This window comes from Lynx canadensis, chromosome C2, assembly GCF_007474595.2.
Source record: "Lynx canadensis isolate LIC74 chromosome C2, mLynCan4.pri.v2, whole genome shotgun sequence".
In the NCBI taxonomy this organism is placed as follows: domain Eukaryota; kingdom Metazoa; phylum Chordata; class Mammalia; order Carnivora; family Felidae; genus Lynx; species Lynx canadensis.
Genome location: NC_044311.2, coordinates 54,231,091 through 54,255,543, shown reverse-complemented (window position 1 = coordinate 54,255,543; position 24,453 = coordinate 54,231,091). Strand labels below are relative to the sequence as shown.

The window sequence follows — 24,453 nt, the reverse complement described above, 5'->3', positions numbered from 1 at the left end:
ACATTCTTAAAAAATTCTTGAGGGTTATATATAGGTTTTATATATATATATGTATATATATATATATACACAAATTTATATATATATATTAGCATTTACTACACTAAAATTTTTAATTGAGAAATTTAAAAGGTGTTCATTTTTTTGAACACCTTTTGTTTTTTTAAAAAACAAGGTTTAAAAAAAAAGGCTTTAGAAAAACCTTTTGTTTTTTTAAGTTTATTTATTTATTTTGAGAGAGCGAGAACAGAGTGAGGGCAGAGAGAGAGAAGAGAGAATCCCAAACAGGCTCCGCACTGCCAGTGCAGACCCAACACAGGACTCAAACTCACAAACAGTGATACCATGACCTGAGCCAAAATCAAGTCAGATGCTTAGCTGACTGAGCTATCCAGGTGCCCCTTTGTTCTTGTTTTTGGTTTTAAATATTGGTTGAAACACATTGATTTTATGAGCCACTACTAGGCTGTGATCTGAAGTTTCAAAAATAATATTCTTTACCCACACTTTCAGTGTATACAGGACTATAGAACACCGGGCCAACAAACTAGAGTAAGGTTGAAATAGCTATGGCTCAGGAACCCACACTTTTTCATGAAAACTCATCAATCAAGTACAGTGATATCCTATTGAACCATCAGTTTTAGAAAGCTACAATCCAATGAAACCTGGAATAAAGTTTGAAAATAGAATCAACAATTACCTAATATAGCTACCTGTGAAATCTTTGCACTAAAACCGTGTACTTTATTCCTTATTCCTTTACTCACCACCTAGGCAGTCTCTTAATAGTGTTGTTATCAGGTTTTCTAGCCCACGGCCTTTTATAAATAGCAAACCAGAAGGGGAATGCTCGTGGGCTGTTAGAGGCTGGCACAAGGACAAGAAGAAAAGTGACTGCCTGGCAAGCAGCATAGAGAAAACTAAAAGCACAGAACTGTATAGCTGAATAGCTTCATTATTCTGATGCATGAACAGATTCTCCTGTATACCAAAGCTGTCAGTTAAACAGTTACTGAAGAGTATGGTCATCATATTGATGACCTTGAGTGATCAAGAAAATTGTGTCAAATTTTGTACCATCTGTTTAATGAAATTGAAATATATTTCTTTATTTAGTTATATCATAAACTTTTAATATGAAAAAGACGTCTTTGCCACTTAAAAAGGTAAGATTTCAGCTATCTAAAACACCATATTTCTGAAATTATTTTTATTCAAATAGTTCCAAATTTATTCATTTACACATTACTTATAAGTGTATTTATTGAATATGCTCTTAGAAAAGGCATTTGTTAATGGCATAACTAATTAGGCAGTTAAAGAATAATTTCCTTACCACCTATTGGCTTGTCTTATTTCTGTACTGAGAAAACTTTGCTCCTTGAAAACTGTTTACTCACAAGGAAGTTAAAAACTTATAGTGTCTTTTTCAGGATAGAAAAAGGTTTTAGTATTGAAACAAAGAAAGAATTTATACTAATATGATGTATCATTTGTCAACATTAGCAAATATTGTTTTCATACACTAATGGGTAAGGGCCAAAGCCTTCAATCAAATAAACTACATACCAGTACTCAAGTATTAATTTAATTAAAATGTATATATTTGTTCCATGGCAAGAAAGAACAATGAGCAATTCCTGGATCAAGAAATAGTTCTGAATCAAGGATATTAAATTTTTGAACTTAAGATCTTAAGAAGTAATACTGTGTTCAGCATTGAGGAAATAGGCATTCCAATATAGCAATGGTATGATTGTAAATTATTACAGCCTTTCAAAGGGCAGTTTAACAATAAAGATTAAAATTTTCTAAGTAGGAGTGCCTGGGTGGCTCAGTCAGTTGAGCGTCTGACTTGATTTTGGTCATGAGCTCAGGTAATGATCTCATGGTTTGTGGGTTCAAGCCTCGTGTAGGGCTCTGGACTGACATATGGAGCTTGCTTGGGATTCTCTTTCTCTGTCTCTCTCTCTCTCTCTTTGCCCCTTCCCCATTCACGTGTGCGCTCTCTCTCTCTCTCTCTCTCTCTCTCTCAAAATAAAACATTTTATAAAAAAATAAATAAAATTGTTTAAGTATATGCCCTTTCATCCAATTATTACATTTCTAGAAGTTACACTAAGGAAATAAGGTAGACATACAGAGATGTGTATACACTAGGCATTCTTTAAAACAGTGAATAATTTAGGGGCACCTGGGTGACTCAGTCGGTTAGGCATTGAACTTCGGCTCAGGTCATGATCTCATGGTTCGTGAGTTCAAGCCCTGGGTAGGACTCTGTGCAGACAGCACAGAGCCTGGGGCCTGCTTCGAGTTCTGTGTTTCCCTGTCTGTCAGCCCCTCCCCTGCTCACACTCTGTCTCTTGTGAAAATAAACATTACAAAATAAAAACAAAAAAATACAGTGAATAATTTGAAATAAAATAAATGTCTATCAGGACTGAGTTAATAGGGGTGCCTTGCTGGCTCAGTCGGTTAAACGCCCAACTCTTGATTTCTGCTCAGGTCATGATCTCATGGTTTGTGAGATCAAGCCCTACATCAGGCAGACAGCATGAAGCCTGCCTAAGATTCTCTTTCTCCCTCTCTCAGCCCCTCCCTTGCCCTCTCTCTCTTTCTTAAAATACATGAATAAACATTTAAAAAAATTTAAAAAGCAATGACAATAAAATGAAATTATAATACACCCATACTTTGCCATAAGTTATCTCTTTAGAGATAGAATTGCAAGAGATCTTTTGCTTTCTCTTTGTTGTTTGAATTGTTTTTTGCAATGTTCATAAATTTTCAAAGGAAAAAAATTTGATTTAGATTTTTCCAAAGAATACACTATTCTCTCATATAAAAATGAAAACAGAGTAAGCTTCTATTTGAGAATGTATTTTTATCCTTTTTTTTTAGACATTTTCTTCTTGTAGATGGTGGTGGTATCTATTTATATTCTTATGAAGGCCGGTTCATTTCTTCTCCAAAATTTCCTGGAATGAGAACAGATATTCTGAATGCACAGACTGTATCTCTGAGTAATGATACCATAGCAATAAAAGACAAAGCTGATGAAAAAAGTAAGTGTATTTCTATAATTTTCCATGTCACATTTCCATGAAATTTGTTAACACTGTAAAATTTCCTTTCTTTTATTTTCTCATCTATTAATATATTCACTTTATATGAAAGAATTATGAACTTCCTATTTGTCCTAAGCATAAATTAATTAAAGAACTAAAGTTGACATATTATACCCAATTGGTAGAACAGATAAGTACTGTCACAACATCAAAGCTTATTGGTAAGTAATAAATCTTTATGTATTTAGTAGCTGTTGGTAGAGAGTTTGAGTTCATGATTGTGAGTCCTAAAAATGTCTTGTTACTTTTTAAGTTTTGTGATCTTTTAAAATGTTCCTTTTCCTTCATTTGGTAACAGTAAATACAATAAATATTGTGTTTCATTGTGCTATGTATTTTGCTTATATGTATGTATATTTTTATAAATATTTTTATATTTATATATATTTTGAATTAATTAAATAGAATAAAGTTATGAATTTAAAATTTTCATATAAAAATATAGATTGCATTAGTATTTAGAAAAAAATATAAATATGTCTGATGTTTTGGAATTCCATAGTACAGTGACACGATGTTTTTAGGGCATTGCTCTATCTCAATGACATTTATCCAACAGATACTGAGTACTTGCTATGTCCAGGTATTTTTCTAGAAGTTGAAGATACAACAGTGAATAAGGCACACAAATAAACATACAAATTATAATAAGTAGTCAGCTAATGATATGTGCTGTGAAGAAAATGCAAGGCGATGGAATAGAGCATGCTGGAGGTGAGGTAGGGGAATGACTATAGGACAAGCAAGGGCAAAGGTTCTGAGGTGGGGATGATTGGCATGTAAAAGGAACTGCTAGAAGTCCATGGGACTAGGTCAACATGAGCTAGGCAGAGAGTGGGAGGAGAGGACAGAAAGATAGATAAGCAGGAACCAGATCATATAAAGACTTGGCCATGGTAGGGATGTTGGATGAAAGAGAAGAGGCACGCATTTTTGTCCTGGATGAATGAGATGGAAGATGGGGAAGGAGGAAGTTTAGAGGAGGTCCACAAACTGAATTCTATTTTGGTCATGGTAAGTTTGAATGCTTCTCAGACATTCAAGCAGGAATGGAGGGTAAACAGTAGGTTAGACAAGCCTAGGACTCAGGAGAGAGTTGGGGACTAGAGATACAAATTTGGGAGTCACTGGTATACAGATGCTGCCATGGCACTGAAAGAAATCATCCAAGAAGTAAGTATAGGCAGAGAAAGGACCAAAGACTGAGCACATCAATACTTAGAGATGGATGAGAGGAAGCAGAGCCAGTGAGGTAAGAGTGAGAGTGAGTTATTCCCAAAGCCTAGTGGAAAAAACATTAAATAATTGTTTTTCTCTCTTGGTACATATTGCCAAATGTTGTTTATCACTGTGACATGTTACAAAAAAAAATCTGATGTGATGGTTAATTTTGTTAGTTTATGCTGTGGAAACCTTAATTCAGGAGCTAAGAAACTCCGGCTTTTTAATTTTCAGTACTTTCAGATCCCATCCCGTCTCATACTGGTAGAAATATAATTCTCCTAAACAGAGTTTGTGTCTTCATGCCTTAGACCTTCTCTGAGAGAGGACATTTGGTGATTGTTTTATTTTTGAAGGACTTCCTTTCTGGCTAAAAAAGAGAATCAAGTAAGATAGTATCTAGATAGCAGACACATTTACGATGACTAATTGTTAATAACTTGGAGGTCAGATTTTTTTCTCAATAAACTTAAATTTGAAAATCCCAGTGATCATTATGAGTTGTCTGTACTTTTCTTGTTCAACACTGCATATTTTAGACAGAAGGTGTAATAAGGAACTTACATTTACAACTGAATATACCTTATTCTGAATATTTATTTATTTATTTATTTATTTATTCATTTTATTTATTTATTTAGAGGAGAGAAAGCATGAGCAGCATGAGCAGGGGAGGGGCAGAGAGAGAGAGGGGAGAGAGAGAATCCCAAGCAGGCTCCATGATGTCAGTGCGAGCTCACACTCACCAACTGTGAGATCATGACCTGAGCTGAAATCAAGAGTCCGAGACTTCACCAACTGAGCCACCCAGACATCCCTATTCTGAATTTTTCTATATTTAATTCATATCTGAAACATATTTCATTACTCTTTAATACTTTGATAATTCATAGCACTTTAGAGCTAGAAAGAATCGTCAACATTTTCAGAAATATGGATTATCTGCCAATAAATTATCTGTTTTACTTACATAAATTTTGATTGTTGAAGAAGATAATCATGCAATTCTGTTTGGCTGTAAACAGAAAATCAAAAAGACCAAAATAAAATTATTATTGTAAACTGATATAAAATGAGTAGGAAAATATTTTCCTTATGTTTCTTTTAAAAGAAGCTAGTATTCATTGATGGTTAAATAGAAGTATGTGCTAATAATAGAAGGCACAAGTGAAGTACCTAGAATCTTTAACCTATGAAATTTTCCTTCAAGGGGGGCCGTTCACATACGAAAACAGTGCTTCCTTCCTAAGTTGGGAGCTCCTTTATAAGCAGGATTCTTGGACCAAGTACAGTATTCTACCACTTTGGGTGATTGATTAAGTAGTGGAGATACTACTGCTTTTGACTTCCTTCTCCTCAAACACTTGCACAGATAGGCTATGGTATTAGTCTGGATGACTCTTTGAAACAAATGTCTGGATAAGGGGAGAGTAGAAGTTAGAGAGCAGTTACTTATGTTTAGAAGCAACTCTTTCAGCCCCCAACTCCTTAGTTGTTCTATCTACCAGTTTCTGCTCCATACTAACACTAAAATACAGGTCCAGCCTCCCTTAGATCAGGGCCACCTACAGTTGTGGAAAGAAGTATGCAAGTCCATCCATATACCTCCATCTCTTTGTAATATGTGCAGTCATCAAAGGATGGAATGCTTTTATTTTTAAGAAGTTACTAGTTTGTCTAGCTATGAAAAGAAAATGGGTTTAGCCAAGCCCAAAGCATTTTTTTGTTGGAAGCCAAAATGTAAAAATTTTTGTTGCCATGCTTAATTAAAAATTCTGTTATGGTATTTTTCTTTTTAACTTTTCTGAGCAAAATTGGCAATTTTAAAACATAACTTATTGTTACAAAATTATTTCCTCAGTGAATATAGCCAGTGACCTCAAACTCAACATTCCTAAGATTTACTAACAGCTAATAATATACTAGAAGTGTGACCTCTGGAATTTACCTATCATGTCATACATATTTTGGCATTTTTATGATCTGTATAACTTGTTCAATTCTTTGGCTGACTACTCATGCCACTGTCGTTTCATGCCATTTCTGTCCATTTTTGTAAACTTTTTGCATGTTTGATCATATGAAATTACTCCATTGGGGATGAATCTTGGATTGGAGTAATTTGGAGATCACTTAAAGAGAACCACCAAAACACTCCCAACAATCTTCCCCTCACCCCCTGAAAATCTTTTTAAAAGAGAAAAGAACACTTTTCTTTGTACCACTGTCATGTTTGAGATTAGAAGAAGCCTTTGGTGAAACAAAGGAGGGGGCAGAGGCAGAATTTGCTCTTGGCTGCTTCAATGCAATATCTCCTGTAATTTTTACAACTTGACCTACTTCAAGTTGTAAAGCTGAGGTTGGAAATAGAGAACTTTGAATTATCATTATTTATATAATGATTGATGTCATGAAAGTAGATGAAATCAGGGAAAATATGTGCTGTGAAAAGGTGACTTAAAACAAAAGCTTAGAAGAAAGGGTCACCAGATAAAGAGGAGTTAGCAAAAGAGAATGAGGAGTGGTCCAAAATAGGAGAGGGTCAGGAGAAAACAGTGTTATATGTAGCCTGCATAAGAGTTTCAAGAAAGAGGATGGTCAGGAGCACCCAATGCTGCTGGGAGGTAAAGACTAAAAGTAGACTCTTGAAAACTGAAAATAGACTCTTTGATTGGGAAACATAGGGGTCATTGGTGATCCATGCAAGAGCCTTTGCATCATGTAGTAAGGTAGAACAGCAAATTGTAATAAGTTGAACAGTGGATAGGGGTTGTAAAAGCTGAAATGCCTATTGTTTGAAGAAGTCTAGCATTAAGAGAGGCAAGGAATTAACAGATTATTCAAGAGTAGGGAAGATTTTTTTTTTTTTTTTGAATGAAGGTAACTTTGAAGTGTTTGTAGTACTCAAAATGAATCAGGCAAAAAGGTGCAGGTAAAGGTCCAGGAGAAAATGGGGATGGTTGATAGAGTAATATCTTAGAGAAAGCTGGGCAGGTAGAATGACAATGTATAGGTGAAGAATGTGGTAGAGGTAGAGGAGTATGGGTACCAAATACCCATTCACCTGAAATCAGAGCATGTGAAGTAAGGACCAGGGCTAAGTAGCTTTGGAGATAATTGGAGGGAAATTGAGCTGTTACAGGTTACCAAAGGTTTCATTTTTATATAGCGGAATTTTAAAATTTACATGATCTCATTGAATATTTCGTGGTTTCCAAACAAATGTTTTGTCTGTCTTAAAACCAACTCTTGATAATCTATGGAAAATATTTAATTTCAAAATATCTGCTCCATTTCAATAGGGGAGTTATTTCCCTCAGCTATCAGTTAGGAAGAGAAATCATTGTTAATAAAGCCGTCAAAAAGAAAAATTAGAATTAATGCTATAATAATGGTGATCCAATTAAAAAGTAATTATTTTATGGACTGCATCTTATTTGCATGTATTCTTTTTCCTAATGTAACTCTAAAAATCAATGGGCTTGCTGGGGATATGGAAAAGATAGTTCTGGAAACTTCCCTCAGGAGTTCAGAGAAATTCTCAGACTGAAAGCTAGCTGAGCTCTCAAATTAAGTGTTTCTGACAAATGTGGTTTCTTTAAGAGATTTCTCCAACGCTGGATGCAAAGATTTGGGGGAGGGGCCATGGCTGGCTCTATTGATAGAGCACACAACTCTTTTTTTTTTTTTTATTTTTTTTTTATTTTTTTTTTTATGAAATTTATTGACAAATTGGTTTCCATACAACACCCAGTGCTCATCCCAAAAGGTGCCCTCCTCAATACCCATCACCCACCCTCCCCTCCCTCCCACCCCCCATCAACCCTCAGTTTGTTCTCAGTTTTTAACAGTCTCTTATGCTTTGGCTCTCTCCCACTCTAACCTCTTTTTTTTTTTTTCCTTCCCCTCCCCCATGGGTTCCTGTTAAGTTTCTCAGGATCCACATAAGAGTGAAACCATATGGTATCTGTCTTTCTCTGTATGGCTTATTTCACTTAGCATCACACTCTCCAGTTCCATCCACGTTGCTACAAAGGGCCATATTTCATTTTTTCTCATTGCCACATAGTACTCCATTGTGTATATATACCACAATTTCTTTATCCATTCATCAGTTGATGGACATTTAGGCTCTTTCCATAATTTGGCTATTGTTGAGAGTGCTGCTATGAACATTGGGGTACAAGTGCCCCTATGCATCAGTACTCCTGTATCCCTTGGATAAATTCCTAGCAGTGCTATTGCTGGGTCATAGGGTAGGTCTATTTTTAATTTTCTGAGGAACCTCCACACTGCTTTCCAGAGCGGCTGCACCAATTTGCATTCCCACCAACAGTGCAAGAGGGTTCCCGTTTCTCCACATCCTCTCCAGCATCTATAGTCTCCTGATTTGTTCATTTTGGCCACTCTGACTGGCGTGAGGTGATACCTGAGTGTGGTTTTGATTTGTATTTCCCTGATAAGGAGCGACGCTGAACATCTTATCATGTGCCTGTTGGCCATCTGGATGTCTTCTTTAGAGAAGTGTCTATTCATGTTTTCTGCCCATTTCTTCACTGGGTTATTTGTTTTTCGGGTGTGGAGTTTGGTGAGCTCTTTATAGATTTTAGATACTAGCCCTTTGTCCGATATGTCATTTGCAAATATCTTTTCCCATTCCGTTGGTTGCCTTTTAGTTTTGTTGGTTGTTTCCTTTGCTGTGCAGAAGCTTTTTATCTTCATAAGGTCCCAGTAATTCACTTTTGCTTTTAATTCCCTTGCCTTTGGGGATGTGTCGAGTAAGAGATTGCTACGGCTGAGGTCAGAGAGATCTTTTCCTGCTTTCTCCTCTAAGGTTTTGATGGTTTCCTGTCTCACATTTAGGTCCTTTATCCATTTTGAGTTTATTTTTGTAAATGGTGTGAGAAAGTGGTCTAGTTTCAACCTTCTGCATGTTGCTGTCCAGTTCTCCCAGCACCATTTGTTAAAGAGGCTGTCTTTTTTCCATTGGATGTTCTTTCCTGCTTTGTCAAAGATGAGTTGGCCGTACGTTTGTGGGTCTAGTTCTGGGGTTTCTATTCTATTCCATTGGTCTGTGTGTCTGTTTTTGTGCCAATACCATGCTGTCTTGATGATGACAGCTTTGTAGTAGAGGCTAAAGTCTGGGATTGTGATGCCTCCTGCTTTGGTCTTCTTCTTCAAAATTCCTTTGGCTATTCGGGGCCTTTTGTGGTTCCATATGAATTTTAGGATTGCTTGTTCTAATTTCGAGAAGAATGCTGGTGCAATTTTGATTGGGATTGCATTGAATGTGTAGATAGCTTTGGGTAGTATTGACATTTTGACAATACTTATTTTTCCAATCCATGAGCAGGGAATGTCTTTCCATTTCTTTAAGTCTTCTTCAATTACCTTCATAAGCTTTCTATAGTTTTCAGCATACAGATCCTTTACATCTTTGGTTAGATTTATTCCTAGGTATTTTATGCTTCTTGGTGCAATTGTGAATGGGATCATTTTCTTTATTTGTCTTTCTGTTGCTTCATTGTTAGTGTATAAGAATGCAACTGATTTCTGGACATTGATTTTGTATCCTGCAACTTTGCTGAATTCATGTATCAGTTCTAGCAGACTTTTGGTGGAGTCTATCGGATTTTCCATGTATAATATCATGTCATCTGCAAAAAGCGAAAGCTTGACTTCATCTTTGCCAATTTTGATGCCTTTGATTTCCTTTTGTTGTCTGATTGCTGATGCTAGAACTTCCAGCACTATGTTAAACAACAGCGGTGAGAGTGGGCATCCCTGTCGTGTTCCTGATCTCAGGGAAAAAGCTCTCAGTTTTTCCCCGTTGAGGATGATGTTAGCTGTGGGCTTTTCATAAATGGCTTTTATGATCTTTAAGTATGTTCCTTCTATCCCGACTTTCTCAAGGGTTTTTATTAAGAAAGGGTGCTGGATTTTGTCAAAGGCCTTTTCTGCATCGATTGACAGGATCATATGGTTCTTCTCTTTTTTTTTGTTAATGTGATGTATCACGTTGATTGATTTGCGAATGTTGAACCAGCCCTGCATCCCAGGAATGAATCCCACTTGATCATGGTGAATAATTCTTTTTATATGTTGTTGAATTCGATTTGCTAGTATCTTATTGAGAATTTTTGCATCCATATTCATCAGGGATATTGGCCTGTAGTTCTCTTTTTTTACTGGGTCTCTGTCTGGTTTAGGAATCAAAGTAATACTGGCTTCATAGAATGAGTCTGGAAGTTTTCCTTCCCTTTCTATTTCTTGGAATAGCTTGAGAAGGATAGGTATTATCTCTGTTTTAAATGTCTGGTAGAACTCCCCTGGGAAGCCATCTGGTCCTGGACTCTTATTTGTTGGGAGATTTTTGATAACCGATTCAATTTCTTCGCTGGTTATGGGTCTGTTCAAGCTTTCTATTTCCTCCTGATTGAGTTTTGGAAGAGTGTGGGTGTTCAGGAATGTGTCCATTTCTTCCAGGTTGTCCAATTTGTTGGCATATAATTTTTCATAGTATTCCCTGATAATTGTTTGTATCTCTGAGGGATTGGTTGTAATAATTCCATTTTCATTCATGATTTTATCTATTTGGGTCATCTCCCTTTTCTTTTTGAGAAGCCTGGCTAGAGGTTTGTCAATTTTGTTTATTTTTTCAAAAAACCAACTCTTGGTTTCGTTGATCTGCTCTACAGTTTTTTTAGATTCTATATTGTTTATTTCTGCTCTGATCTTTATTATTTCTCTTCTTCTGCTGGGTTTAGGCTGCCTTTGCTGTTCTGCTTCTATTTCCTTTAGGTGTGCTGTTAGATTTTGTATTTGGGATTTTTCTTGTTTCTTGAGATAGGCCTGGATTGCAATGTATTTTCCTCTCAGGACTGCCTTCGCTGCGTCCCAAAGCGTTTGGATTGTTGTATTTTCATTTTCGTTTGTTTCCATATATTTTTTGATTTCTTCTCTAATTGCCTGGTTGACCCACTCATTCGTTAGTAGGGTGTTCTTTAACCTCCACGCTTTTGGAGGTTTTCCAGACTTTTTCCTGTGGTTGATTTCAAGCTTCATAGCATTGTGGTCTGAAAGTATGCATGGTATAATTTCAATTCTTGTAAACTTATGAAGGGCTGTTTTGTGACCCAGTATATGATCTATCTTGGAGAATGTTCCATGTGCACTCGAGAAGAAAGTATATTCTGTTGCTTTGGGATGCAGAGTTCTAAATATATCTGTCAAGTCCATCTGATCCAATGTCTCATTCAGGGCCCTTGTTTCTTTATTGACTGTGTGTCTAGATGATCTATCCATTTCTGTAAGTGGGGTGTTAAAGTCCCCTGCAATTACCACATTCTTATCAATAAGGTTGCTTCTGTTTATGAGTAATTGTTTTATATACTTGGGGGCTCCGGTATTCGGCGCATAGACATTTATAATTGTTAGCTCTTCCTGATGGATAGACCCTGTAACTATTATATAATGTCCTTCTTCATCTCTTGTTACAGCCTTTAATTTAAAGTCTAGTTTGTCTGATATAAGTATGGCTACTCCAGCTTTCTTTTGGCTTCCAGTAGCATGATAAATAGTTCTCCATCCCCTCACTCTGAATCTAAAGGTGTCCTCAGGTCTAAAATGAGTCTCTTGTAGACAGCAAATAGATGGGTCTTGTTTTTTTATCCATTCTGATACCCTATGTCTTTTGGTTGGCGCATTTAATCCGTTTACATTCAGTGTTATTATAGAAAGATACGGGTTTAGAGTCATTGTGATGTCTGTATGTTTTATGCTTGTAGTGATGTCTCTGGTACTTTGTCTCACAGGGTCCCCCTTAGGATCTCTTGTAGGGCTGGTTTAGTGGTGACAAATTCCTTCAGTTTTTGTTTGTTTGGGAAGACCTTTATCTCTCCTTCTATTCTAAATGACAGACTTGCTGGATAAAGGATTCTCGGCTGCATATTTTTGCTGTCTAGCACCCTGAAAATCTCGTGCCAATTCTTTCTGGCCTGCCAAGTTTCAAAAGAGAGATCAGTCACGAGTCTTATAGGTCTCCCTTTATATGTGAGGGCACGTTTACCCCTTGCTGCTTTCAGAATTTTCTCTTTATCCTTGTATTTTGCCAGTTTCACTATGATATGTCGTGCAGAAGATCGATTCAAGTTACGTCTGAAGGGAGTTCTCTGTGCCTCTTGGATTTCAATGCCTTTTTCCTTCCCCAGTTCAGGGAAGTTCTCAGCTATTATTTCTTCAAGTACCCCTTCAGCACCTTTCCCTCTCTCTTCCTCCTCTGGGATACCAATTATGCGTATATTATTTCTTTTTAGTGTATCACTTAGTTCTCTAATTTTCCCCTCATACTCCTGGATTTTTTTATCTCTCTTTTTCTCAGCTTCCTCTTTTTCCATAATTTTATCTTCTAGTTCACCTATTCTCTCCTCTGCCTCTTCCATCCGAGCTGTGGTGGTTTGCATTTTGTTTTGCATTTCCTTTAAAGCGTTTTTCAGCTCCTCGTGACTGTTCCTTAGTCCCTTGATCTCTGTAGCAAGAGATTCTCTGCTGTCCTGTATACTGTTTTCCAGCCCAGCGATTAATTTTATGACTATTATTCTAAATTCACTTTCTGTTATATTATTTAAATCCTTTTTGATCAGCTCATTAGCTGTTATTATTTACTGGAGATTCTTCTGAGGGGAATTCTTCCGCTTGGTCATTTTGGATAGTCCCTGGTGCGGTGAGGACCTGCAGGGCACTTCCCCTGTGCTGTGGTGTATAACTGGAGTTGGTGGGCGGGGCCGCAGTCAGTCCTGATGTCTGCCCCCAGCCCACCGCTGGGGCCACAGTCAGACTGGTGTGTGCCTTCTCTTCCCCTCTCCTAGGGGCGGGATTCACTGTGGGGTGGCGTGGCCCGTCTGGGCTACTTGCACACTGCCAGGCTTGTGATGCTGGGGATCTGGCGTATTAGCTGGGGTGGGAAGGCAAGGTGCACGGCGGGAGGGGGGGCAGGCTTAGCTCGCTTCTCCTTAGGTGATCCACTTCAGGAGGGGCCCTGTGGCAGCCGGAGGGAGTCAGATCCGCTGCCGGAGGTTTGGCTCCGCAGAAGCACAGAGTTGGGTGTTTGCGCGGAGCGAGCAATTTCCCTGGCCGGAACCGGTTCCCTTTGGGATTTTGGCTGGGGGATGGGCGGGGGAGATGGCGCTGGCGAGCGCCTTTGTTCCCCGCCAAACTGAGCTCTGTCGTCCGGGGGCTCCGCAGCTCACCCTCCCTTTGTCCTCCAGCCTTCCCGCTTTCGGAGCAGAGCTGTTAACTTATGACCTCCCAGACGCTAAGTCGCGCTTGCTGTCGGAACACAGTCCGTCAGGCCCCTCCGCTTTTGCAAGCCGGACTCGAGGGCTCTGCTTGGCTGGCGAGCCGCCCCTCCGCCCCGGCTCCCTCCCGCCAGTCCGTGGAGCGCGCACCGCCTCGCCGCCCTTCCTACCCTCTTCCGTGGGCCTCTCGTCTGCACTTGGGTCCGGTGACTCCGTTCTGCTAATCCTCTGGCGGTTTTCTGGGTTATTTAGGCAGGTGTAGGTGGAATCTAAGTGATCAGCAGGACGCGCGGTGATCCCAGCGTCCTCCTACGCCGCCATCTTCCTGCGCCTCTCCAGAGCACACAACTCTTGATCTCGCCCGTGTTAGGCATAGAGCCTACTTTAAAAAATAAAAACAAAATTCTGATCGAAACCAAACATTCTGGTACTGTGGAACTTTGAATTGAATATTCTGTGGTAAGGCCATGAATTTTAATTTGTAAAATAATATTGATCACTTACAGAGATTCTCGATTGTTGGTAGTCCATCTGTTTTTTACCCCAATGGAGTATACTGCAATTAAATTGTGATGTTAAGGGAAGAGTCCTCAACAAGATTGCCTTGACTTCAGATGTCAGCTGCAAGTCTTGGTGCATCCCCAGACCACCTTTACTTCTAACCAATTGGCTGCGTATACAAAGGCTCCCATGACTCTCTCAGCTTCAATAATTTGTTAGAATGACTCAACTCAGGAAGTTTCTATATCTATGATTACAGTTGTGTTATAAAAGATACACATAGTGAGATGTCTAGGAGCTTCTATGCCCTCTTTTCATGAAATTAAAGTGGTCACCCTCCCAGCACATCCATATATTCACCAACCAGGAAGCTTCAGTGAACTTTGGTGTCCAGAGTTTTTTTGTTTTGTTTTGTTTTATTACATGACTAATTAGGCACAATTACAAAAATCACTGGTCATGTGATTGAACTCAGTCTTCATTCCAAAGGTCAGGGTTAGGGGGAGAGCTGAACATCCCAATCCCCTAATCACGTGCTTGGTCTTTCTGGTCACCAGCTCCTATCCTGAAGCTATCTTAGGGGCCCACTGAAAGTCACCTCATTAGTGTAACAGTGACACTCCCATCATTCAGGAAATTCCAAGGGTTTTGTGTCCATTAACTCGGGACAAAGACCAAACAAATTATTTCTTACACCACAGGCCACTCCTGGTCTTTGACCATAGATCCCTTATAGCAAAAGGATCATTCTCAAAAATAGTACCTGTATGAATATGCCTAAAATTTGGAGGAGTCAGTGTGGACTAGGGATAGGAGGCATTTATTTATTTATTTATTTATTTATTCATTCATTCATTCATTTTATTTAATTTATGTTTATTTATTTATTTTGAGAGAGAGAGAGAGAGAGAGAACACAAGTGCAGAAAAGGAAGAGAGGGAGAGAGAATCCCAAGCAGGCTCTGTACCATTAGTGCAAAGCCCAACACAGGGCTCGAACACACAAACAGTGAGATCATAACCTGAGCCAAAGTTGGACACTTAACCAACTGAGCCAGTCAGGGGCCTTTGGATAGGAGACTTTTAACTCAGATATTTCCAATACATTTGTCCATCAATATCAATATTACAATCTTACCAACAATGACAGTGCTATACTGTATTGAAAATGAGTGAAAAGACACTGGTACTTTACCAGAGTCACTCTAGTCACTAATAATTAGTCCAATACATCATCACATTATATAACTAAAATGTCTTCCAAGGCAAAGCTACTCAGATATATAGAATTACATTCAGTCTTGTCAGGTTGCAATAGCAGGTGGGGTCTCAGCAATATATAGCTTCACTTTTTCTTTTTTCTTTATTCAAGTATAATTAACATACAGTGTTATATTAGTTTCAAGTATACAATATAATGACTCAGTAATTCAATTCATTAGCCAGTGCTCATCATGATAAGCGTACCCTTAAGCCTCTTCACCTATTTCACCCATCCCCCTACCCACTTCCCCTCTGGCAACCACCAGTTTGTTCTCTATATTTGAGTGTTTTTTTGTTTGTCTCTTTTTTTCGTTGTTTTTTAAATTACATATGAATGAAATCATGTGGTATTTGTCCTTCTCTGACTGACTTATTTCACTTAGCATTATATACTCTTGATCCATCCATGTTGTTGTAAATGTCAAGATTTTATTTTTTTTAATGGTTGAGTAACATTCCATTTTATATATCTGTGTATCTATCTATCTATCTATCTATCTATCTCTCTTCATCTCACATCTTTTTTATCCATTCATCTATGGGTGAACACTTGGGTTGCTTCCATATCCTGACTATTATAAATAAGGCTGCAGTGAACACAGGGATGCATATATCTTTTTGAATTAGTGTTTATGAAAACATAAAGACTTTGGGTAAATACCCAGTACTGGAATTACTGGATCATATGGTAATTATATTTTTAATTTTTTGAGGAACTTCCATACTGTTTTCCGTAGAGGCTGCACCAGTTGGTATTCCCACCAACAGTGCATGAAGAGTCCTTTTTCTCCATACCCTCACCAGCACTTGTTTTTTCACGTGCATGTGTGTGTGTCTGTGTGTGTGTGTAGCCATTTTGAAAGGTATAAGATGATATCTTGTTTTGATTTGCATTTCCCTGATGATTAGTGATGTTAAGCATCTTTCATGTGTCTATTGGCCATCTGTATGTCTTTAGAAAAATGTCTGGTCATTTCCTCTGCCCATTTTTAAATGAATTATCTTGGGGGGGGTGTTAAGTTGTATAAATTCTTTATGTATTTTGAAAATTAACCCCTTATTGGATACAGAATTTGCAAATATCTTCTATTCATTCATTAGGTTGTCTCTTTGTTTTGTTGGTGGTTTCCTTCACCGTGCAAAAGCTTTTTATTTTGTTGTAGTCTCAATAGTATAATTTTGCTTTTGTTTCTCTTGTCAGAGGAGACATATCTAGAAAAATGTTTCTATGAATGATGTCAAAGAAATTACTGCATATGTTTTCTTCTAGGAATTTAATGGTTTCAGGTCTCACATTTAGGTCTTTAACCCATTTTGGGTGTATTTTTGTGCATGATGTAAGAAAGTGGTTTCATTCTTTTGCATGTAGCTAGTGTCCAGTTTTCCCAACACTATTTATTAAAGAGACTATTTTTCCCATTGTACATTCTTGCCTCGTTTGTTATATATTAATTAACCATAAAAGTATGGGCTTGTTTCTGAAGTCTGTTGATCCATTGATCATATTGTTTTGATTGCTACAGCTTTGTAGTGTATCTTCAAATCTGGGATTGTGATACCTCCAGTTTTTTTTTTCTTTTTTCAAGATTGTTTTGACTATTTGGGGTATTTTGTGGTTTCATACAAATTTTAGGATTTTTTGTTCTAGTTCTGTTGAAAATGCTATTGGTATTTTGATAGAGATTGCATTAGATCTGTATATTGCTTTGGGTAGAATGGACAGTTTAACAATATTTGTTCTTCCAAACAATGAGTGGGGAATATCTTTCTTTAATTTCTTTCATTAATGTTTTATAGTTTTCAGAGTACAGGTCTTTCACCTCCTTGCTTAAGTTTATTCCTAGTATTTTACTATTTTTGATTCATATGTAAGTGGGACTGCTATCTTAATTTCTCTTTCTGCTACTCCATTATTAGTGTATAGAAATACAACAGAGTCCTGCATATTTTTGTATCCTGCAGTTTTCCTGAATTCATTTATCAGTTCTACTAGTTTTTTGGTGAAGTCTTTAGGGTTTTCTATATATAGAATCATGTCATTTACAAATAGTGAAAGTTTTACTTCTTCCTTACCAATATGGATGCTTTTGTTTATTTTTCTTATCTGTTGCTGCAGCTAGGACTTTCAGTACTATGTTGAATAAAACTGGTGAGAGTGGACATCCTTGCCTTCTTCCTGATCCTCGAAGGAAAGATTCCAAATTCATTCATTCTACAAGGCTAGAATTACCCTGATACCAAAAACAGATAAAGACACTACAAAAAATAAAAGTATAGAACCTTGATGAAAGAAATTGAAGGTGACATAAATAAATGGAAAGATATTTTCTCTTGTGTTTTTTGGAATAGTTATAGAAGAATAGGTATTAACTCTTCTTAAATGTTTGGTAGAATTCACCTGTGAAGCCATCTGGTCCTGGACTTTTGTTTTTTGGGAGCTTTTTGACTTTTGATTCAAGTTCATGGCTATTAATCAGTCTGTTCAAGTTTTCTATGTTTTTCCTGCTTCTGTTTGGAAAAGTTATTTGTTTCTAGGAATTTATTCATTTCTTCTAGGTTGTCTAATTTTTGACATATAATTTTTAATAATATTCTCTTATAATCCTTTGTATTTTAGTAGTGTAAGTTGTTATTTCTCTTTTCATTTCTGATCTGATTCATTTGTTGATCTTATCAAAGAACCAGCTCCTGGTTTCAATGATCTGTTCTATTGTGTTTTTTAGTGTCTATGATATATATGTATATATATATATATATATATAGAGAGAGAGAGAGAGAGAGAGAGAGAGAGAGACTGCTTAATGGGTATAGAGTTCCAGGGTTTAAAAAATTTTTTTTTTTTTTTTTTTAGTAATCTCTATACCAAATGTGGGGCTCGAATTTATAACCCTGAGATCAAGAGTTGCATGCTCTACTAATTGAGCCAGACAGGTGCCCCTCTGCTTTAATCTTTATTATTTCCTTCCTTCTACTGGCTTTGGGCTTTGTTGTTCCTTTTCTAGCTTCTTTAGATGTAAAGTTAGGTTGCTTGAGTTTTTATTTATTTATTTTTTGCTTCTTGAGATATGTGTATATTGCTATAATCTTCTCTCTGAGAATAGCTTTTGCTGCATCCCAAAGATTTTAGACTATTATGGTTTCATTTGTCTCCATGTATTTTTTTTAAATTTTCTCTTTGACTTCTTGGTTGACCCATTCATTATTTACTAGCATATTATTTAACCTCCATGTATTTGTGTCCTGATTTTTTTCTTCTGATTGATTTCTAGTTTTATACCATGTGGTTGGAAAAGATGCATAATATGATTTCAGTCCTTTTTAATTTGTTGAGACTTGTTTTGTGGCTTGACATGTGATCTATTCTGGAGAATGTTCCATGTGCACTTGAAAAGAATGAGTATTCCATTGTTTTGGGATGGAATCTTCTGAATATATCTGTTAGAGTCATCTGGTTCAATATGTCATTCAGAGCTACTGTTACCTTATTGATTTTCTGTCTGGATGATCTATCCATTAATGTAAGTGAGGTGTTAAAGTCCCCTACTATTATTGTGTTACCATAGATTTCTTCCTTTGTCTGTTAACAGGTGCTTTATATATATGGGTGTTTCCACGTTGGGTGCATAAATATTTACAAATGTTATATCTTCTTGTTTGATTGTTCCCTTTATCATTATGTAGTATCCTCTTTGTCTCTTGTTAAAGTCTTTTTTAAAAGTCTATTTTGTTTGATATAAGTATTCTACCCCAGCTTTCTTTTTGCTTCCATTTTCATCATAAATGTTTTTCCAACCCTTCACTTTCAATCTACATGTGTTTAGGTCTGAAGTGAGTCTTTTGTTGTCTTCACCTTCTTAAGCATCTGGTGTATTTGATCTATGAAACCATATCAGCTTTTAAATTTTTATTTATTTTTATTTATTTAATTTATTTGAAACAACATATAACCCTGTAAGTTAATTATATTGGAAAAACAAACAAATAATACTAGCTTTTGCGCTGAGACTCTTTTGAAGAATTAATATAAAATTGGATTCCCCCATTGCATGCCCATTTAGTTATTCTTTTATTTTCAGCTATTATTTCTCTTTCTCTCCATTTGTATAGAACTAGTGGGCTATCTCTACCACTAGGCAGTATAGCTGCATTCACATTTAACCCCAAATTTGCCAGATGGAGTGAAAGCACAACCTACTCCATCAGGTCCTTAGAAATATAGACATGAAGGTTAAAACAGCCTAGGAATCATCTCTGCTTCTGATAATTGTAGTTGTATCCTTTGTCCTGTGACCACTGTATCAAGTTAAGAAGAACATTGAGGTGATGTGGGGAAGAAAGAAAAAAGTATAGGTATCATACCAATATTCTCCCACTGTGGGAAAAATTGCATAGTCATACTAGCATCCTCTTCACCCTCTGTTCTCTATTTCCACTGAAATTGTAGAGGAATTTATCTAGTATGGACACACTCTTTGTTCACTTCATGTTGAATGTGAGTACACACTCATGAAGGCGTGTAAGCTAGTTCTTCATGCCTATATTCCCTCTCTTCTCATTTTAGACAATCATTGTTTTTATTGACCATTCTAATTCTAATTACCAAACCACTACTCTCAGAAACTATATCTCTGCCCATTGTTGGACATGATGAGCTGTAAAGTGTGTTCCTTCCTTGATCGGAAGAAATTTGACTCAGTGGTCCATATCTGTGTAATATCTTCTCCACTTCTTTTATAGTACTCTGAGCATTTGCATCTACCACTGGGTCAGCAAAGTACAACCCAGAGTCAGTGTCTATTTCTGTCAGGACCCACTTGTAGCCCTCCAGGGCTACAGACATCAATCTGACTTGCCATCTATGTACAAGGATTCCCTCCCACTCCAGGAATCTTCCCCATAGCCATCTGCAGCCTCTAAATCTCTCTTGTTGGCAGACAAAACAGTTCTTGTTGTCATTTTGTGCCTCAGAGGGTACAAAAGGAATATGTCTAGATTTGGCCCATCCCTGCATTGTTTCGGTCCACTCCCTTCATTAACTCAAGTGGCTACCTCAAGTGAGCACACCAGAGTATCTGCTCATTGATTCTAATCATCTTCTGATGCTGGAAGGGGGTTCTTCTGATGGGCACTGACGTGGCCCACTTTAATGCACCCTTCAGATTCCCATAGTGATTTTGCATGGGGCCATGCCCAGTAAGGGCGCCCCCCTTTATAGGCTAATCTTCCATTGCCTTTTTGCCTGACCATAAGGGTAAACAGCATGCAGTGCAGCTCACCAACCCCATTTGTTTTACCTTTTTTAGTCAGAGTGGTGGCCTTCCAAACAGCATGTTGTGTGTTCATGATGAAACTGCCGTCTATCAGCCGAGCAGCTATTTGTTAGTCAGTTGAGAGCTGTTCACAGGGCACCGTTCAAGTGATGATCGAATCCTGCAGCTCTTCACATGGTTCCAGAGTCATTCCTGGGGAAAAGAGTCCACCTGCTCAGGAATATGCTGTGTAACTCCGTGCATTCCCCTGCTGGTGTGTTCCTGCACAAACCATTTCCATTTTGTTATAGAACTCTTCTGGGCACTGCCTTCCTCATTAGAGTGTTTGTCTGATATCACCCAAGACATCCTGCATATTTCAGGTTTCAAGATTATTTTATGTTCTTCATTCAGAGGCAGTTTCAATTAATGTCTGATAGCAAGCTAGTAATTGCTCCTCCAAGTGGAAATTGTCTAGTTCAGAGTTCTAGTAGCTGCCACTGGGAGGTGCTCACAGGTTTTTGTCATAAGCTCCGGTCTATACTCCACATGAGACTGCTGTACGGAGAATGTATCTTTATTAGCACTCCAGCTTCTATTCTATACCATTTGATATTAAAGGCCTGTATGTATCCAGGCATTGGTTTCTGTTTTGTATGTCTTGTTAACATTGTTTAAGTGGTAGATTTTCCATGCCTTTTGTTTTGCAATACTTGATAGGGGAAACTTTCTCCAGTTAGGTGCACTATCTATCCCTATAATATATTCGGGTAAAGGAGACACAACCACTTCACATAAAGCTTCTTCAATATACCATTTTTCATTTAAACATTCAACTTAATCCCATTAGTTCTTGCATTTCTCTATCCTCTCAATGTAATTGACTTCCGGTAGGGCTTAACAGGTTTTAGTTTTACAACACTAGGTAGCAGAAATATTCCCAAGTCAGACATAATATATATCCCAGTCCCATTAAACATTCAGGTAAGGGAGACACAGCCTCTTCATATAATTCTTGTTTAAACCTCCAATGTTCATTCAGACTTCACCTTAACCATATTAACCCTTGCTTTCCTATGTTCTCTCAATTTAATTGTATTTCCCATTAGAACTTCACCAGTGGGTTTTGGTACCATAGTGCATCGGACTCTCATATCAAGGAGTCCTAGAAACTTCTCTGTTCTGCCCCTGACCATTTTGCCCACTCCTGTGCATAAGACCTTGGTCCCCAATAGAGTTTTGAGCCAAGGAACTGGTCCTTTTCATCAACCCATATATTGATTAAATTGAGTAACCCCAGACAATTGGAGGTGAGGTTTTTCTTTGCTATTTTGCCATACAGCTTTCCAGATTCCTCCAAACTAGGATGAATAAAGCAGATTTGTTTAAAAGCCTTCAATGTTGGGAGACCAACATGAACATGGACTCCCCTTGGTTCACCCAGCCTCTGGTTTTTGACCCCACCGATGTTTGCTGTATTCACCCTATTTCTTAGTTTTTGACCCTGCTGGAATGAGGGCCTTGATGGTCCTATGTCTAATATGCCTTATCTCTAATGTTCCTTTCTGTCATTGTCTAATTATTTTAGCCTTTTTTATAATTTGTTTTAGCATAACTTTCTCCTTGGGAAATGGCTTGGGAAATGGCTCTTGAGATAGTGACTGTACCTCATACTGACCAGAATCAGGATCTTCTCGAACACATTCCTTCAGTGGGGGCACTGATACTAGAGGCTGTATTTGAGAGTGGCCAGAATCTATATTTGACCCATCTCTTACTTTCATTTTACCTATTAGATATTATAATAACTATGGGACTGTATATTTTTCTCTTTTCTTATTATTTTGCATTTTCTTATGCATCTAGTGAGCCAACTCCCCCAGGAGATGGATCCATCATCTCAAATTCCATAGGTGACTTTTAACTTCTCACAGCTAATTGCAACTTAGCTGCTGTTTCATACCATGGGTGACCTTGTGGCTTCTAAGAGTCAGACATTCCTCATCCCCATTCTTTCATTCTTTCTCTTCCCAAGCCACATGTTTGTTTGTTTTTTAATATTTTAATTTATTTTTGAAGGAGAGAGAGAGAGACAGAGCATGAGCGGGGGGAGGAGCAGAGAGAGAGGGAGACACAGAATCTGAAGCAAGCTCCAGGCTCTAAGCTGTCAGCACAGAGCCTGACATGGGGCTCAAACTCATGAACCATGAGATCATGACCTGAGCCAAAGTCAGACACTTAACTGACTGAGCCACCCAGGTGCCCCAAGCCACATGTTTTTATGAGTTAGGGTTGGTGTAGTGAATCCTACCCTTCCAGACACCAACTATTCCATTTTTACCTTAACTGAGTGTATTACAATTAGTTTCTCATACTAATAACCTGGAGTTAACCCAGACTCAAAAGCTTAAAGGCAAAATTTTCCTCAAGACTGCCCTCACTTTGGACACTAGCCACAAGTCTCAGGGAGTCCTCAGGCCACCCATTTTGCTGACTGACTGGCTACAAATTCAGGGACTCCTATGACCCCTTCAAATTGGATAGTTTGCTAAAATGACTCACAGGTATCAGGAAGGTGCTATGCATAGAATTATAGTTTTATTACAAAGGATACACACAGGATGAGGCCTAGGAAGGAACACAGAACTCCTGTGCCCTCTCATGGAGTCAGGGCACATCACCCTCCCAGTATATCAATATTGTCACCAATGAGGAAGCAACACTGAGTTTTTATGGGATTTTATTACATGGGCATGGTTAATTAAATTATTAGCCACATTGATTGAACTCAACTACCAGCCCCCTCCCACACACCAAATTCTGAAGCTGTCTAGGGCCCACCAAGAGTCTCCCCATTAGCATAACTAGGACATTCCTGTCACTCAGGATATTCCAAGGGTTGTTGAAGCTTCCTGCCAGGAACACAGGACAAAAACAGGGCAAATTACTAATTACACCACAGTAGTATACTGACCACAGGGAACGGAACAGTGCATAACACCTTGCCTAGTATTATAGTAGGCACTTGACACATTTTTCTTTTGTAAAATATGATTGTCTATGATCTTATATTCGTCTGTATCAGAGTTCTGAAAATTAAAAATTACATCTAGATTTGGACTTTCCATGGTCAATCCTGTGGAGAAGTGAAGCCATACCATTATAACTATTCTAATTAGGGAATGTATGTTTAGGAAGAAGTATTCTAAGAAATATGACCCTGTTAATAAGTAGGAATTTAATGCTGCTGCTCTTCTATTCTGATAGATACTGTATGGTCCGAAGAGTTAAATAATTTCTCATTAGGATTAAAGTTTACCAATAAAAATTCTAATATAATATATTAACTAATGCTTTACTTTTTTTTCAAGTAATCTTCCTTTTTGAGGCATCAACTGGAAAACCATTAGGTGACGGGAAGCTTCTTTCTCATAAGGTAATCGACATTAGCTATTTCTAAAGTTAATTAGCCACTATTTACTTCCTTTTTTAAATTTAATGTTTTCATTTTAAGGAAAATAAAACATAGAAATTAGTCTTATATTTAAATCTGGTATGCATCTACATAGAGTATTTTGCCTAAAAAATGTCATAAAGACTAAGCACTAGTAAACTCTGTAATAGAAAACTAATTGCAAATTAATTGGATAAAAGAATCTGACTTACATGTCTATTTTTCAGGCTCTTTACTGCTTTTTAATAAAATGTCCCATCTTGATTAAACTTTTAGCACCTATCAGTATATAAAAATGTTTTTATATTTCTAAACATCTTGCAGTTTTCTCATTTCCTT

The 24,453-nt window shown here is 37.6% G+C and overlaps 1 protein-coding gene across 1 annotated transcript in view; it reads left to right on the top strand.

Annotated features, from left to right (window-relative positions):
- IFT80 (intraflagellar transport 80) overlaps nucleotides 1-24,453 on the top strand; it is a 140,483-nt gene that overhangs the window by 95,857 nt on the left and 20,173 nt on the right. The window contains exons 12-13 of the mRNA XM_030328653.1: nucleotides 2,905-3,068; nucleotides 24,032-24,096. Of these exons, the coding sequence (XP_030184513.1) occupies nucleotides 2,905-3,068; nucleotides 24,032-24,096 (229 nt within the window). The remainder of the gene's footprint in view (nucleotides 1-2,904; nucleotides 3,069-24,031; nucleotides 24,097-24,453) is intronic.